Here is a 13,351-nt window from a genome sequence, read left to right on the forward strand (position 1 = left end):
AGCAGCAGGGGCTCCTTCTGCTTAAAACTTACGCTGAACATGGTTTTGGCCTCTTCAGAGAGAGACACGTTGTGTATCTGGATCGCAAACCCAAAGGCATTGGTGAGGAAGACAGGTCTGCTCACAGGGTCTACAGGGCTGTCCCTGATGTGGAACAGCGTAGCTGTGTGGTCAAAGCCCAGGTAGCTGCAAAAATTGAAGAAAAAAAGAACACGGTTACACATTAAATCCTTTCCTTTCTCTCTGAGAATATGAATAAAATGACTCACCCGTCTAAAACCTCAGCCTGGTATGGGATTTCAAGCTTTGGGTAGCTCTTCTCTTTTGCTTTAACGGTTATTTTTCCAGAAAACTGATAGGCTGTTCTCGCTTTGGAAGCTGCAGATAAGAGGGAAAAAGAGGGATTTTTTCAAAGAAAAGGTTTCACCAAAGCTTCTCAAGAGGACATAGTTTTAATTAGTGGGGCAACTGTGGCCTTCTTTCAGGATTACATCTGCAAAGTCAGCAGATTCCACAGGCTGTGGTCCACCTACTGTCTATGCCAGGGGTCGGGAACCTATGGCTCGCGAGCCATATATGGCTCTTTTGATGGTCACATGTGGCTCGCAGACAAATCTTTAATTATAGTTTTTTTTTTCATTAGACCAGTCCTTCTCGGGCGCGATGCGATGCCAGAGGCGCGCAGTAGTAGCAGTGCTTAGAGAGAGAAATCTGCGCCAGCGCTATCAGTTACTATTATCTATTATTTCACAGAGTTTGTACCAGCTGGAAACTTGTGAATTGACGTGCCTAAAACTACGCGCTCCCGTCTCTGAGAAAGAGCGCGCAGATGCGGGGACGGGATGTTAGAGGAAGAAAGCAGGGGGGGGGACAGGCAGCAGGTGAATCGCGCAGGGATTGTAAAAACGTAAAACCCGCTGCCCGTCACTCACTGCAGCGTGTGAGTGTGTTTGGCTCCGCGTCTGCATGTGAGCAGTCTTTGTCACATCTACAGAACATTCAGACCTACAATCACGTTTTAAGTCTCAACGCCTGCATGAAGCATAAACTCACCACCTATCAATCAACCAACCAGACTAGACAATCAGCAAAACTACCACTAGAAATACTCATCATTTATTAGCAACAGAATAACAATGTTATTAAAAAGAATCCACAGACTTTAAAAACTTTAAAAACACTGTACTTTAAAAATGTTGAAATTAAATCAAATGCACACATTCATTTGTATATTTAGTTTTAAACAAATTGTCACGGACTGAGTTGGATGGCTGTTGGGCCGCGTTAAAAGTTCTGGAGTTCATTGAACGCGTCAAGCAGAGATCTGATTGGCCCTCAGTTCTGTCGCTCAGCCTGTTGTTAGGTAGTTTGGACCAATGGGGTTCAGCTATGGGCCGAATAAGGGAAATGGGAGGGCTGCAGCGGGAGCAGGGGAATATAAAGTTGGGAGAAGCGCTCTCGTGTCGGCGGGAGAGATTCAGGAGTTGCTGAATTAATTGAATGGCGTTTGTTGCGGTCTGCAGTAATCGGAATAAAGAACTTTAAAAGAGGTTAAGTCTCCGTGCCTCAGTGTGGGGAAGGGACACTACATTATTGTATGGCTCTTTCGAAATTACATTTCAAAATATGTGGCATTTATGGCTCTCTTGGCCAAAAAGGTTCCCGACCCCTGGTCTATGCCATAATGCATAAAAACATCACACACTAATGCAGTCTCTCTACAGGCCTGATCCACTGAATCATGTATTAAGTCGGAGCTGTTTTGCATAGAAAATGTCAACTCCTCTTTCATTTAGAGAACATTTTATATTGGCCCCTATTCAGCATTTTGCCTAAAAGACCCTCTTTGATTAAAAAAAAAAAAGTGTTTTTCGTGTTTTTAACATGTTCTAGTGGCATTTTTCTGATGATGGAGGAGATAAAAAAATTAGGCTTGAAATTGCATTTAGAAAAGTTACAAGAGCTGCCACAAACTCCCTGCTCTGCTCCATTCTGATGCATTCACTTGTAGAGAAATAATTCCATGTGCGTCTTTGTTTTCCTCATCCAAGCTGACATCTTATCATGTATTGCTGTACGGCTGGATAGCTCCTCTATTGCTCGCTATTTTTGTTGCAGGTTGGGGTTGTTAGGAGCTTTAAGCTAGCAGTGGAGCGTGTAAATAAAGGGAAAACTGGAAGTGGGGCGGGCTTAGTCCGTGCCAGTGGTCCCACCCACAGCTCAAAGGAGAATTTCTAATCAATTACCACCACTCTGCAGAAACTATGTCTTAGAAAACGACAGTTTTTATTTTTTTATTTTGACTAAAAACAGCATCATCACAATTAAAAGACCACTGGGAATCCAATGAAAACAGATCCAGAATGATCAGAATGGGACTTTAAACTCTCCATCTTACAAATCAAACACAAATTAGTCATAAGCGCTTCACAAAAAACCTTTTAAGGAAAAGAAAACAGCCAAAGGCAACACCACTTACCGTCGAAACTAATACTTGCAACTTTGGTGTATCTACTCTCTCCTGCTTTGAGTGTCACTGCTTTGAATTCTACAGCGACCGCTTCATTTGATGGAGTCGTGCGGACGCTCTGAGAAGCACAGACAAAAGAAAATTAACTGACACGTTAAAAAGAAAAAGAAAAAAGAGGGTGAACAGGTTCAACGCCTTCAGGATACTCACTGTAATTGGAACGTCTTTTGCTCCTGAATTTAAAAGGTGAAGGTTGAGTAGTTTTGGGCGATCTGCACCACCGGGTTGTAGAGAAGAAGCAGAAAGTCAGTTAAAGGACACGTTTTTACCAAAGCGTAAAAATGTCGCCTGTTTTATTGGTGCACACCTTGTGATCGAAGGGTACCAAAGTCAAGCATCTCTGTGGAGGAGTAAATGCCCGGGGCTGCAAAAAGAAAAAAAAAAAAAAAGAAAGATGTGATCAGATCGCCCACATTCTGCATTAAAAATATTAGCACTGCTTTTCTTCTGTTTGAATACGTCTGTAAGACAGAGAAAGAAATAAAAAAGCACACCTGATGTGACCTCCACCTCCACAGGGAGGATAATGAACTGGTCTTCACTGGGAGCATTGGTTTTGATCCTGATGAAAGCTGTGTGGTTGTCCACGTCTCTCGACGAGAAGCTGGCCCTCATGACTCCCTTTGTCTCGAACGGAGGAATTTCCTGAAGATCAGGAGATTCCCTATGTTGCTCCGCCCCTTTTGAGATGAAACTGCCTCGAGAAGCAACTTACCCATAACTTCCCGGCACCTCCTTGTTGGCCCGTGGGAAGCTCCAGGTGCAGATCTCCACCGCTGGAGTACATCTCTACAACCTGGAGGGAAAGACCCCACACACCTCGACATGAACAAAAGCAAGTGTTGCAGATTTTTGCACATCGATAAACTCCCAATTACCTGCAGGGGTTCGCTGTACGGGTTGTGGATGTTTATCAGAGGTGAAAAACTGCTGTTCACTGGGACCCGGGCACCAATGAAGGGCCGCAGTCTGTAGGGGTTAGGGACGCCCACCCCGAAAACCTTTACGTTAAAAGGAGTGTAAGTCACACATGCATGACACCCGAAATAGCACTTTTTCAAAAGCAGCTCTGAATACTTTACCTGGTATGTAAACACTCCGTGATTTGATGTATTAATAAATAAAGTGTTTTCTACATTCCCAACAGCACGAGCAAGAAAAACAACATCAAATGATGTGTTTCCTCCTGGGGGGATTATCTAGAAAAGAAAAGAGAAGATTTGACTTTTTTCTGTTGAATAGACATTTACAAATGGGGCCGAAGATGACGCTTACTTTCCTCTTCCACCTGACCCTAAAGCTCTGCCGCTTTCACGACATGACAGCTCCATGTTGTTAACTTTTTGTTTTTTACCTAGCTACTGTAGTTTGTCAGTTTTTCCTTAAAATGTGGATTTGCAGCAACGCGATCGAGTTACAAAAGCAGCTTTTAGAAGAAGGACACTTCCCCCACATTAACACACAGAGGACAAAAGCTTCTAAATGTTTCAAAAATGAGGCAACGAATTTGATTCTTCCCACAAACACAAAATACACATCCTTTTTCGCAAGATGTTCTGTCAAAAGAAAACTTAAAAAATCTATGTCAGGCTTTGAATTTTTTATGTTGTTTTATTTTTTATTTTTAGTGACAAAAGTAGCATTAAATTCCAAATTAAAAGAACTTTAACATCAAAAGTGCACAGAGCAACTCTTGATTAATTTACAAGCAAAATCTGAAGTTTTTGTTTTTTTACCATTCAGAAAAAGGATTCATCTGTGACATTAATGCAGCAAACGTCCCTTCAAACATACACGCAGCATTTGACAGTTTATGTAAAAATGTGTTATTTAAATGTTTGTGATGAAAAGTAAGTGCATTTCCTGGGAGCTTTTGCACCCTCAACATGTTTCTGAATATGTAGGAAAGGGCTTATGGGTAAATCGGCAGATCCATGTGAAGTAGAACCGCACAACGATCATTTTTACACAAATATCTGAAACCTTCAGATCTGGACTCCAGTCGCCTCCAAAAACACTGCATCAAAACGTCTCATCTTCAATTCTAAAAGTTGTATCAACTGGTTGCCAAGCCTGCTGGCTGCGTCCGTTACACAACAGCGTTTTCCCTTTTGCCCTGGTCAAAAACCTCGCCGTCTTTACACTTCTAGGTCACCGTAACACAAACGTGCTGAAACTATTCATGCAATTAAAAGCACCAATTAGGCGTTTGAACGTCTTCATTCAAATGAAAAAGACAAGATAAAACCCAATCTGAAATTAGCTGTTGTATACAAGTAAATATTGTTTTATTGATTAACCTTCAACTGTGTTTATATGTGTGCACGACGTGTGAAACAGTCCACATTTATCAGAACAATCTAACAGAGATCAAATGAGCTGCAGCAGAAAAACCACTGAAATCTCTGCCATGCAGCCCTTCTAACAGAGCTCACATCATCACATCTGCAAAGAGCTCGGCATCTTCTGCTGAGTCAAATGTTTGCAAGAAGTGGAGGAGCTTCTCAGGACAACACATCGCCCTCACACAACTACACAAATGTGGATTTTTATCAGCCGTTTTTATTTCTATAATTAGCCACATTTATTCCGGGCTCAGCATAAAAGATAGCAGCAGCACGTGAGTTTACTCATTTATAGAAAGAAAAATATTGTATTTTTAATTGTTGTGAACCATTTAAAATACAAAATCAATATAAAACAAATGATTTCTGTTTTTGTTTTCATTAAAGACGTGAAATAAGGAACACGACTTACCCTATTCTGGAAAAAAGAAGCATGAAAATGTGCTGTTGTTGCAGATATTGATATCAAACTAATTTCTTCTGAGCTAGGATTATGTAAATAAACTTTCTCCATTTTTGGCATTCCAACAGGCCTGTGAAGAAGAAGAAAAAAAAAAAAAAAAAGACAGATTTGCAACAACAAGTACAGGTCATGAACAGGCCAGGTGAATGTGAAGACAAACAAAAGAACGCTGGAAGACGAATGACGTGAAAAGTTATTCAAGGAATCAGGTAAAAATTAACAAAAAAGACAGAAGATGGGGTCAGCAGAGTTGAAAAGCCATAAAAGTCACTTCACTGAGGCTTTAGGAGAACAGAGACAGACTGTGGAGGCAGGTGTGTCTCTCAGCGGACGTATCCTCTCCATATTAGTAAATCCAGCATTCAAGGCACTCCATAAAGTCTTTGATTTGCTGCCTCCTGAGCAGCATGCGGTTGGTATGAAAATGTTATGGTGTGAAACACCAAGGTAATAAAGATGTGAAATGTGGTGTCCTTTATGATTCTCCCTGCAGCATAACTCATGCAAACCAGTCTTAATCTTCTATGTAAAGATTAAACTGCGACCATTTCAATCTTGTCTTGCATGCCAGAAGCTAATGACAATTTATTTTAGCTTCAATTACATGTAAAAGCATTCCTAGAGGTCTTTAAATAATGCTCATGGCGATTATAGCTTTTATGTCCCATCTCCAGGCCTTTTCAAACCGTATATTTTGTCTACTCCTGATTCACAACGATTTGAACAAAGCAATACTCAGCAATGCAATTTGGAGCTTATTTCTTTATCCATCAACAGAAAAAAAGCTACAAGAACATGTTAACACCAAAAACACCATTTTCATCGGAGTGGGTCTTTAAGAGCTTTCAGTGGAATTCATAAGTGGTGCAATTAAAGCAGCCAAGCCCCACATTTCAGTTCGTTTCTCATCAGTAAATGCAAATAACAAAGCTCGACACTGACAGAAAGCAAAAAACTACAAATGACCAAAATAAATAAATAAAACCGGTCCGTGTGAGAAGAAAAACCAAAACAAAGAACTTACCTTTCATAAAAATCCAACATTGGAGGTTCAAATCGTATAGGTCTGCAGTTCCCGCGGTGGGGGGACGTGCTGGAAAAGACAGGGAGGTGTGAGAGCAGCAGAAGCAGCCTGGAAACCAAGCCTTCCATATTGAAGTCCACATAAACTATCCGCAAAGTCTCTGACTCTAAACTCCTGCTAATGTCTGTTTTTTCCTCCCCAAAAGCAAGTTGAGGCAGTAACGGGCCGGCGCCCACATGGACAACAATTTTTCCATATGTAGAGCCACAACAAGCCACTGGAATAAGAGCAGAACTTCCCCCGGTAGCTCTTTAGGCTGACGTCTTCCTCTAATGCGGGCATCAACTTCTGAGCATGAGTTGCAACCTGCCCAATTGTGTGACTCACCAAACCTGTTTAACAACAGGTGCACCGTAACAATAGACAAGGCCAGCCCCAAGCAGAAGTAACTCCTCTTTGACAGATCTAGTGTACAACATATGTGTGTAATGGGAGCCTGTGTATGTAAAACTCATGCAAAAACAACTTCAGCAGGAATGGAGTCGTGGCACTCGGAGGTCTTCCGAGTCATTTAGCTGCAGGAGAACCGCACATCCTCATTGTACCGTGCTCTGCTGGACAAGGTTAAAGATCGTTTTCCTCTGAGAGCAAACGGAAGTCGCTCCAGCACCCCTCTACAGTTCACTCACAGGAGACCAACTTGACCCATTTACTACCGACCTCCCGTATACAGAAACACACACTCACTGCAGCATAAAGCTCCATTGGTAAGGTTACCTGGACGGAGAATGGAGTCCATCCCTTGAGATGCACAGTGATCCAACACCCACCCACCCACGCACACACACCCCACCCTCACCCCTTAACTAACTAACCTAACGGCACACTTCGTGTCAGATTCAAACGGATCTAGGCTGTGAAATCTGCACTTCAGAACTAACGTATTGAATGTCAGCGTGTAAATGGAGTAGCACGAAGTCTGAGCCTCAACCCCCCCCCCCGTCATAATATGCTTCCACTTTTACATTTAGTGCCTGAAAAAATGTTTTTTTCATTAATGTTAGGTGAAAATAAAGAAATGTAAAGAGTGATATTTCATTTGAATAAAAGGGAGTGAGTGGAAAACAAGAAGGCTGGTCTCCAGCTATACAAACAGCCTTCAGTGATGACTTCCTGCATATTCTGTATTTTTTCTTGCATACTATATCCTGTAAAACTGACCTTATTATAACAAGTTGTTTTATGTAAACCGAGTAAAAATTATCCTCTTTATCATAGCCTGCATGACGACACTTTGAAGTCCTTTGGTTCTAAATCCTGTTCTTAAAAACTCGCCTTCTATCGTGGACGTATGCAGACATTTATCTACAGTTTTTTTCTTTATGGATTTATAGAAGCAATGACTTTGGTGTTTTGGTGTTTGTGCTGAAACGTTGGCTTTAGCTTTCTCCTGAGATGGACATCATGGCCAAACGTCACTGTGGAATCATCTACTAAAAGAATTGTTCCACATATCAGTTTGTCGAGTTTTTAAATTGATGACAGCAAACTTTACTACAGACCCGTCACAAAAAGGAGAATCTTATTGGGGGGAGATGTGCAACTGCCTGGTCAACAGCCCCACATAAAAACTGTCAGAGGTGTGGCCGTGCCACGACCCCGAAAGATAACCTTTGTAACAGTTTGTACACGCCGAATAAACAAGGCAGTCCGACTGCCTGCTGCACCCTGACATATCACACGTGAAAGGTGCCAACAGAGAAGCTGTGACGTCCAGAGAAAAGGTCCCCAAAAGCCACCACACTTTTACGGTACCCACTTCCTGACAGGGGCAAAGAGCTGTCACCGTTCAGGACCACTCAGTCCACCAGTTCATCTAACCAAACTGAACAGAAAAACGCAGAAAAAAAAAAATCAGTGTGCTGCCCAGGCAGTAAGTCCCGGTAGTACAAACAGTGCTAAGATACTAAAAGTAAATATCCAACTTTCTCAAAGTATTTTGCAGTCAGCCATGCTTGTTTACATTGTAAATGCTGTTGCCTAATCCTCTATGGATTCCCCTCAGTGTGGACACATGCTGTCAAACTGACATCTGAGGCTACTAAGGAGCTTCAATATCACCTTTGTTCCTTCCTTTTGCGTTTTACTTGCATTCTAGGAACAGACATTGCAGCATCGAACGTTGCAGATAAAGACCCAATGCACACTGAAACACACACCACCACTCCATTTCCAGAATACTTTACTAATCCCCAAGAGCTTTCACTTCAACCTCAAGATGTCAAACTGAAGCCAGATCTTTTAGTCTGAGAATCGTTCCATACCTCTGTTGATGATATAAACTAAAATCGATGTCAGACTCTGCCTGCAAAAAAATAACAAACATTAGGAAAGTCAGTGATAAATGTTACATTAGTTGGTTGAGAAGTTTGTTAAGCTGGTTTTCTTAAAATGGGTACAGTCTGTAATTTCTTCAAATAAAACAGTTGTTTTAAATTCAGACAAGAGAAAAGGACAAATACCTGCAGAAGGTTTCCTTCACCAAAATGTAAAACCTCCAGAATTGTGTCTGACTGAATGAAAGCTGTGAAAAGACAACAGGGATGAGTCTCTATTAAACGATTTTTATTTCTTATTACAAAACCTAAAAGTTTATAAATATTAAATCAAAAAACAGAAAAAAACTCATATTAACATGCTGACATTTGCCTGCTAGTGATTGGCCAACCAAAGGTGAGATATAGCAACTGATTTGCAAAGCAAAGCAGCTGTCAGAATACAAGAATAAGCAGAGATGGATTTGAAATGTCACAGTCAGCTTTCAAACATCCACCGGCAGCCACAAGAGCAGCAATGATCATTCCTGCTTCAAAATATGAAGGTGCAGAAAATACATTTCTGCAAAAGTCATCCGTTTGTAATCACAGCATACCATCCTACATCCCTTGTAAAGATAACTCCCTCCTTGAACTTCAATCTGTGTTTGCAGAGCTGCCGGGCAAGATGAGGGATAGTTCAGGCTGAGGATCTGCAGAGACCACAACCGGCTGCTCCCACACCGGACATTTTATCTGACACTTCAAAACAAAAACAAAAAACAAAAAAAAAAGGTGCCGGAAGGAGCTGGGGGGTGAAATGGGGATGAATCCTTCTTTATCACATTATTATCAACACGAATATGACAACGTATCATTAATTGTCACGTGACCCCCTTAAAGATCCAATCTGAGGAAAATTGTGTTTTTAACGTGTAATTTTTCTGATGATGGAAGACGTATATAAAGAAAATTAAGCTTAAAAAATTCAAGTATTTTTTTATTGAAAAACGTTGTGAAGCAGGAGCAGAGTTTATTTGTGACATAGAAAGTACGCTGGGCGGGCCACAAGCTCCCTGCTTCGAGCTCTCAGCAACAGAGTGGGGAAGGGGGGCGGGCTGCTGCGCACAAACCGATCCCGCCTACGACTCGGAGGTGAATTTCCACTTTGCAGGAACTATGTCCAAGAGAACAACATGTTTTTGATGTGGGCTAAAAAAAAAAACAAACGACAATCCTATTTAAAAGACCACTGGGAATGCTTTTACAATAGATCTAAAGATGATGGGAGTGGGGCCTTTTAAAAGTCGGAACCCCAAAGTACGAAACCCTGAACTAAAAGGCAGAGTTTTCATGTGACACCAGCTAACTCTCACATCTTGTGATTTGAAATCAAGTTTAATCATTGCGTCCCTGCACAGCCTTCTGCAGGGAATATAAGGAAAAACTCCTGCATTTCAAGAGACCTATAAGAGCAGTCTTTTTCATATTTTAATTGCTGTTTCTTCACTCATCAGATATCCATGTGTCAAACTCTAAAGCCACTGCCACAAGTGATGACCGAGTGACAAGAGGATGTGGACAGAAGGCGCACAAGACCTCTCAGAGACAGGAAGCCTTTGAAAGTTGTACCAGACAAATCTATGTTGTATTTCTTTGAGATCTTTGTTTATTTCTTAATACCAGGAGGCAACTTTAGTCTGGTCTTTAAGGTCCAAATCATATTTTGCTCCATTTTCCCAGTGGTCTGTTAACTGTGCTTATGCCATTTTTAGCCTAAATGAAAAAAAAACTAAGATTTTTTGTTTGTTTGTTTGAGGTCATAGTTTCTGCAGAGTGGCAGAAGTTGATAAGGAAAATCGCATTCGAGTTGTGGGCGGGACCAATTTCCATCACCCATCTGTTTACACTTTAGCTTAAAGCCACCCACAACCCCAACTTAACATTACCGGTGCAACGAAAGTGGCGAGCAATATTGAAGCTATCCAGCCGTACAGTTTTGAGCCAGATTCCAGCTCGGATGAGGAAAACAAAGACGTACGTGGATCTATTTGTCTGCAAGTGTGCGCATCAGAATGGAGCGCCTTATTAGGCTGCTGTTGTAAGTTCTGCCTCACTGCCACAAACTTTTTCTGACAGCATTTCTTCCATCTGCTCCCGATTCACAACAATTTGAATAGGGAAATACTCAGAAATGCAATTTTAAGCTGGATTTTCTTAATATAAGACATCCATCATGGTAAAAATGCTACAAGAACATAAATACACCATTTTCAAAGTGGGTCTGAAGTCACTACAGATCAACTGCAAGTTTCTTCAGCCAAACAAGAAAACATTGTCCTGTTTGGAGGCACACGTCACACCCAGAGCTTTGAAACACACCCCACTGGCCAGGTTCCTTATTCTGTGCTGCCTTGGTGGTGCAGTTCCCACACCTAGACTTTGGAGTGAATTGTTGGAGCTTTGTAAACAAATTAAAGGTGGCTTTCCGCTGATGCTGGTGGTGGCTGACAGCTGTGCGCATCATCAGCAGATCTGACAGCTTCTGCCCGCTTGGTAATAACACCCGGGTGTCATTTGGCCCCGTGAGAGTCGGTGGGGTGGGGGGGTGGGGGTCTGAAAACCGTAAAAGGGTCAGAATCACCACATTCACAAGCTACACTCCCCAACTTATTTTTTCCGTCACTCAGTCAGTATTCATCATACGCTAGTATGAGGAAGTCGGTTTGGTTGCCCGCAAAATGTAGCAAAGCCGTCTGCTTTGAATGACACTTCTTCATTTTGGGCACCGAGGCGAATTTGCTTGCAGGTTGGGCAGTTAAAAAGAAAAAGGAAAAACATCTTTAGCCTGACACTGCTGTAGTTAGCCCAACCGACCATATAAGGAGGGATGACAACATGACAACAAGCAAAGCTAACGTTTCAGGCCACACAGACAGAGACAGACAGATACCTGCTCTCCATGGCGGCTCTTTCATTCTAAACTACGCTAACAGACGTGACACAAACTTCTTGGAGTTTCGAGTGAACCCCTCGTCGGCTGCTTTTTTGAGGTTCGTACTTTGGGAGTAGCTGCGATAATAAAGTTAGCCGCAGAGGAAGAGAGGCTAACCTCAGCCCACTCCTTTCAAATACCTGCGGAAGTTAGCTTTCGGCTAGCATAGCCGCTAAGTTACAAACCTTGATGATTGGCTTGCGTCGCGTTAATAAAAGCAATAAATAAAAATCTTAATAATCCGATACACGATGTTCTTGTCCTGAAGCGGCGGCAGCAGCTGCTCCGGGCTCCTCCTTGGTTCGCCATGCCGTGGATCTCTCTCTTACGATAACAGTGCGCGGACATGCCCGTTTAAACCTCTGCTGGCTCTGTCAATCATAGCCGGGAGGAGAAAACTACAACTCTGCTCGGCGGCGGAACAGCTACACCGCCCGACGGAGCGCAGCCTGCTCTTCTTCTTCTTCAAAAACTGCTGCGGCTTCTCTTCCTCGTCTGCGCGACGCCGCGTCACTCCTCGTGAACGGGCGGTCACGCGCACGTCAACTGTACAAAATTACACCACACAATTAGTGAGGCATATCATTATTTAAATGTTTTCCTGTTTGGTCTAAATTGTAATGACATACGTAAAAGTTCCCTTTACTAATAATGAATGAGAAGAAACACCATTTTCATTAGTTTGATATTTATTCCCCCCAAAATGAAGAAAAAAAATAAAGATGGTCTCAAAAAACAAAAATTGACCATGTCACTTGCGGATATTTTCACCATCGGCCTCAATCACAGCCTGACAGTGACGTCTGAAGCTCCACACTAGCCTCATGATGTTCTGAGGTGTTCCACTCTTCCACAAGAACATACAGTTCTGCCAGGTCACTTGGGTTGGGTGCCATCATCCAGTCTCTGCTTCACCTGGTCCCAGACGAGCTCTTTGCAGTTCAGGTCAGGGGTCATTGCTGGGACATACCATATGAGGTACTCCCACTTCCTTAAGTCGAGTTCTAACAATTCTGGCACCATGTAGTGGAGTATTATCCTCCATGAACAGAAAGTTTGGGGTGTGCTGGTGGAATTGGGGGATGATGATGGTTCTGTGATGTCTCTGAGGTAAGAATGTGCAGTGACTAGGTCAGCTAAAATTACTACATCAGTTTTGCACTGACTAGCAATTGCCAGTCCAGTCTGTTGTACCTCGTCCACCAATGCCAGCCCTGAGAACCATGTTGACCTCACCTCGCCTGCTCCAGCAATGCTAACCACCACCATTTCTGTGCAGGGAGACCGCTCATCAGTGAACAGGGCGGTAGACCTGCATTGTTCAGGTCACATGGTGTTGTGTTCACTGCAAACATTCACAGTGGTCTCTTGGTGTCAGTGGATTAGCCTGTCGTCTGACATTCAAGTTAGTCGAGGCAGTTGTGAATGGTTTGTCTGGAAACCCTAGTACCCCTCACATCTGGTAAATGGACCTGCAGATGTGTGGCATTTGTCTGAGTGCAGAGGTTCTTAGGTACTAGTCATGGTTGTGGTCTGTCAGTGGCATGTCTCCACTGCTGGGTCTGTCACAAACTCTGCTAGTAGTTCTGTGTCTTGATGCAAGTGTGCTGATGACACTTTGAGACAAGTTTACCTGCAACATATGTCGCCTACTTCCAACCTGAGGGCGCTCTGTGTCC

General features: G+C 42.6%; 1 protein-coding gene across 3 annotated transcripts in view; it reads right to left on the reverse strand.

Annotated features, from left to right (window-relative positions):
- tmem131 (transmembrane protein 131) overlaps positions 1–12,172 on the reverse strand; it is a 30,386-nt gene extending 18,214 nt beyond the window's left edge. The window contains exons 1-14 of one of the 3 annotated variants that reach the window (XM_011474425.3): positions 11,858–12,172; positions 8,885–8,946; positions 8,687–8,727; positions 6,363–6,431; positions 5,288–5,408; positions 3,613–3,729; positions 3,409–3,531; positions 3,246–3,326; positions 3,025–3,175; positions 2,838–2,894; positions 2,681–2,742; positions 2,480–2,588; positions 270–378; positions 33–186 (exon numbers count right to left, since the gene is read on the reverse strand). In XM_011474425.3, coding sequence (XP_011472727.1) covers positions 33–186; positions 270–378; positions 2,480–2,588; positions 2,681–2,742; positions 2,838–2,894; positions 3,025–3,175; positions 3,246–3,326; positions 3,409–3,531; positions 3,613–3,729; positions 5,288–5,408; positions 6,363–6,431; positions 8,687–8,727; positions 8,885–8,946; positions 11,858–12,020 — 1,419 coding nt within the window. In that variant the 5' untranslated portion in view covers positions 12,021–12,172. Of the gene's footprint in view, positions 1–32; positions 187–269; positions 379–2,479; positions 2,589–2,680; positions 2,743–2,837; positions 2,895–3,024; positions 3,176–3,245; positions 3,327–3,408; positions 3,532–3,612; positions 3,730–5,287; positions 5,409–6,362; positions 6,432–8,686; positions 8,728–8,884; positions 8,947–11,630; positions 11,671–11,857 lie in introns of those variants that run through there. The other 2 variants (XM_011474424.3, XM_020702646.1) reach the window with 2 other exon arrangements.
- Positions 12,173–13,351: the final 1,179 nt, after the last annotated feature.

This window comes from Oryzias latipes, chromosome 4 (genome assembly GCF_002234675.1).
Source record: "Oryzias latipes chromosome 4, ASM223467v1".
NCBI classification, from domain to species: domain Eukaryota; kingdom Metazoa; phylum Chordata; class Actinopteri; order Beloniformes; family Adrianichthyidae; genus Oryzias; species Oryzias latipes.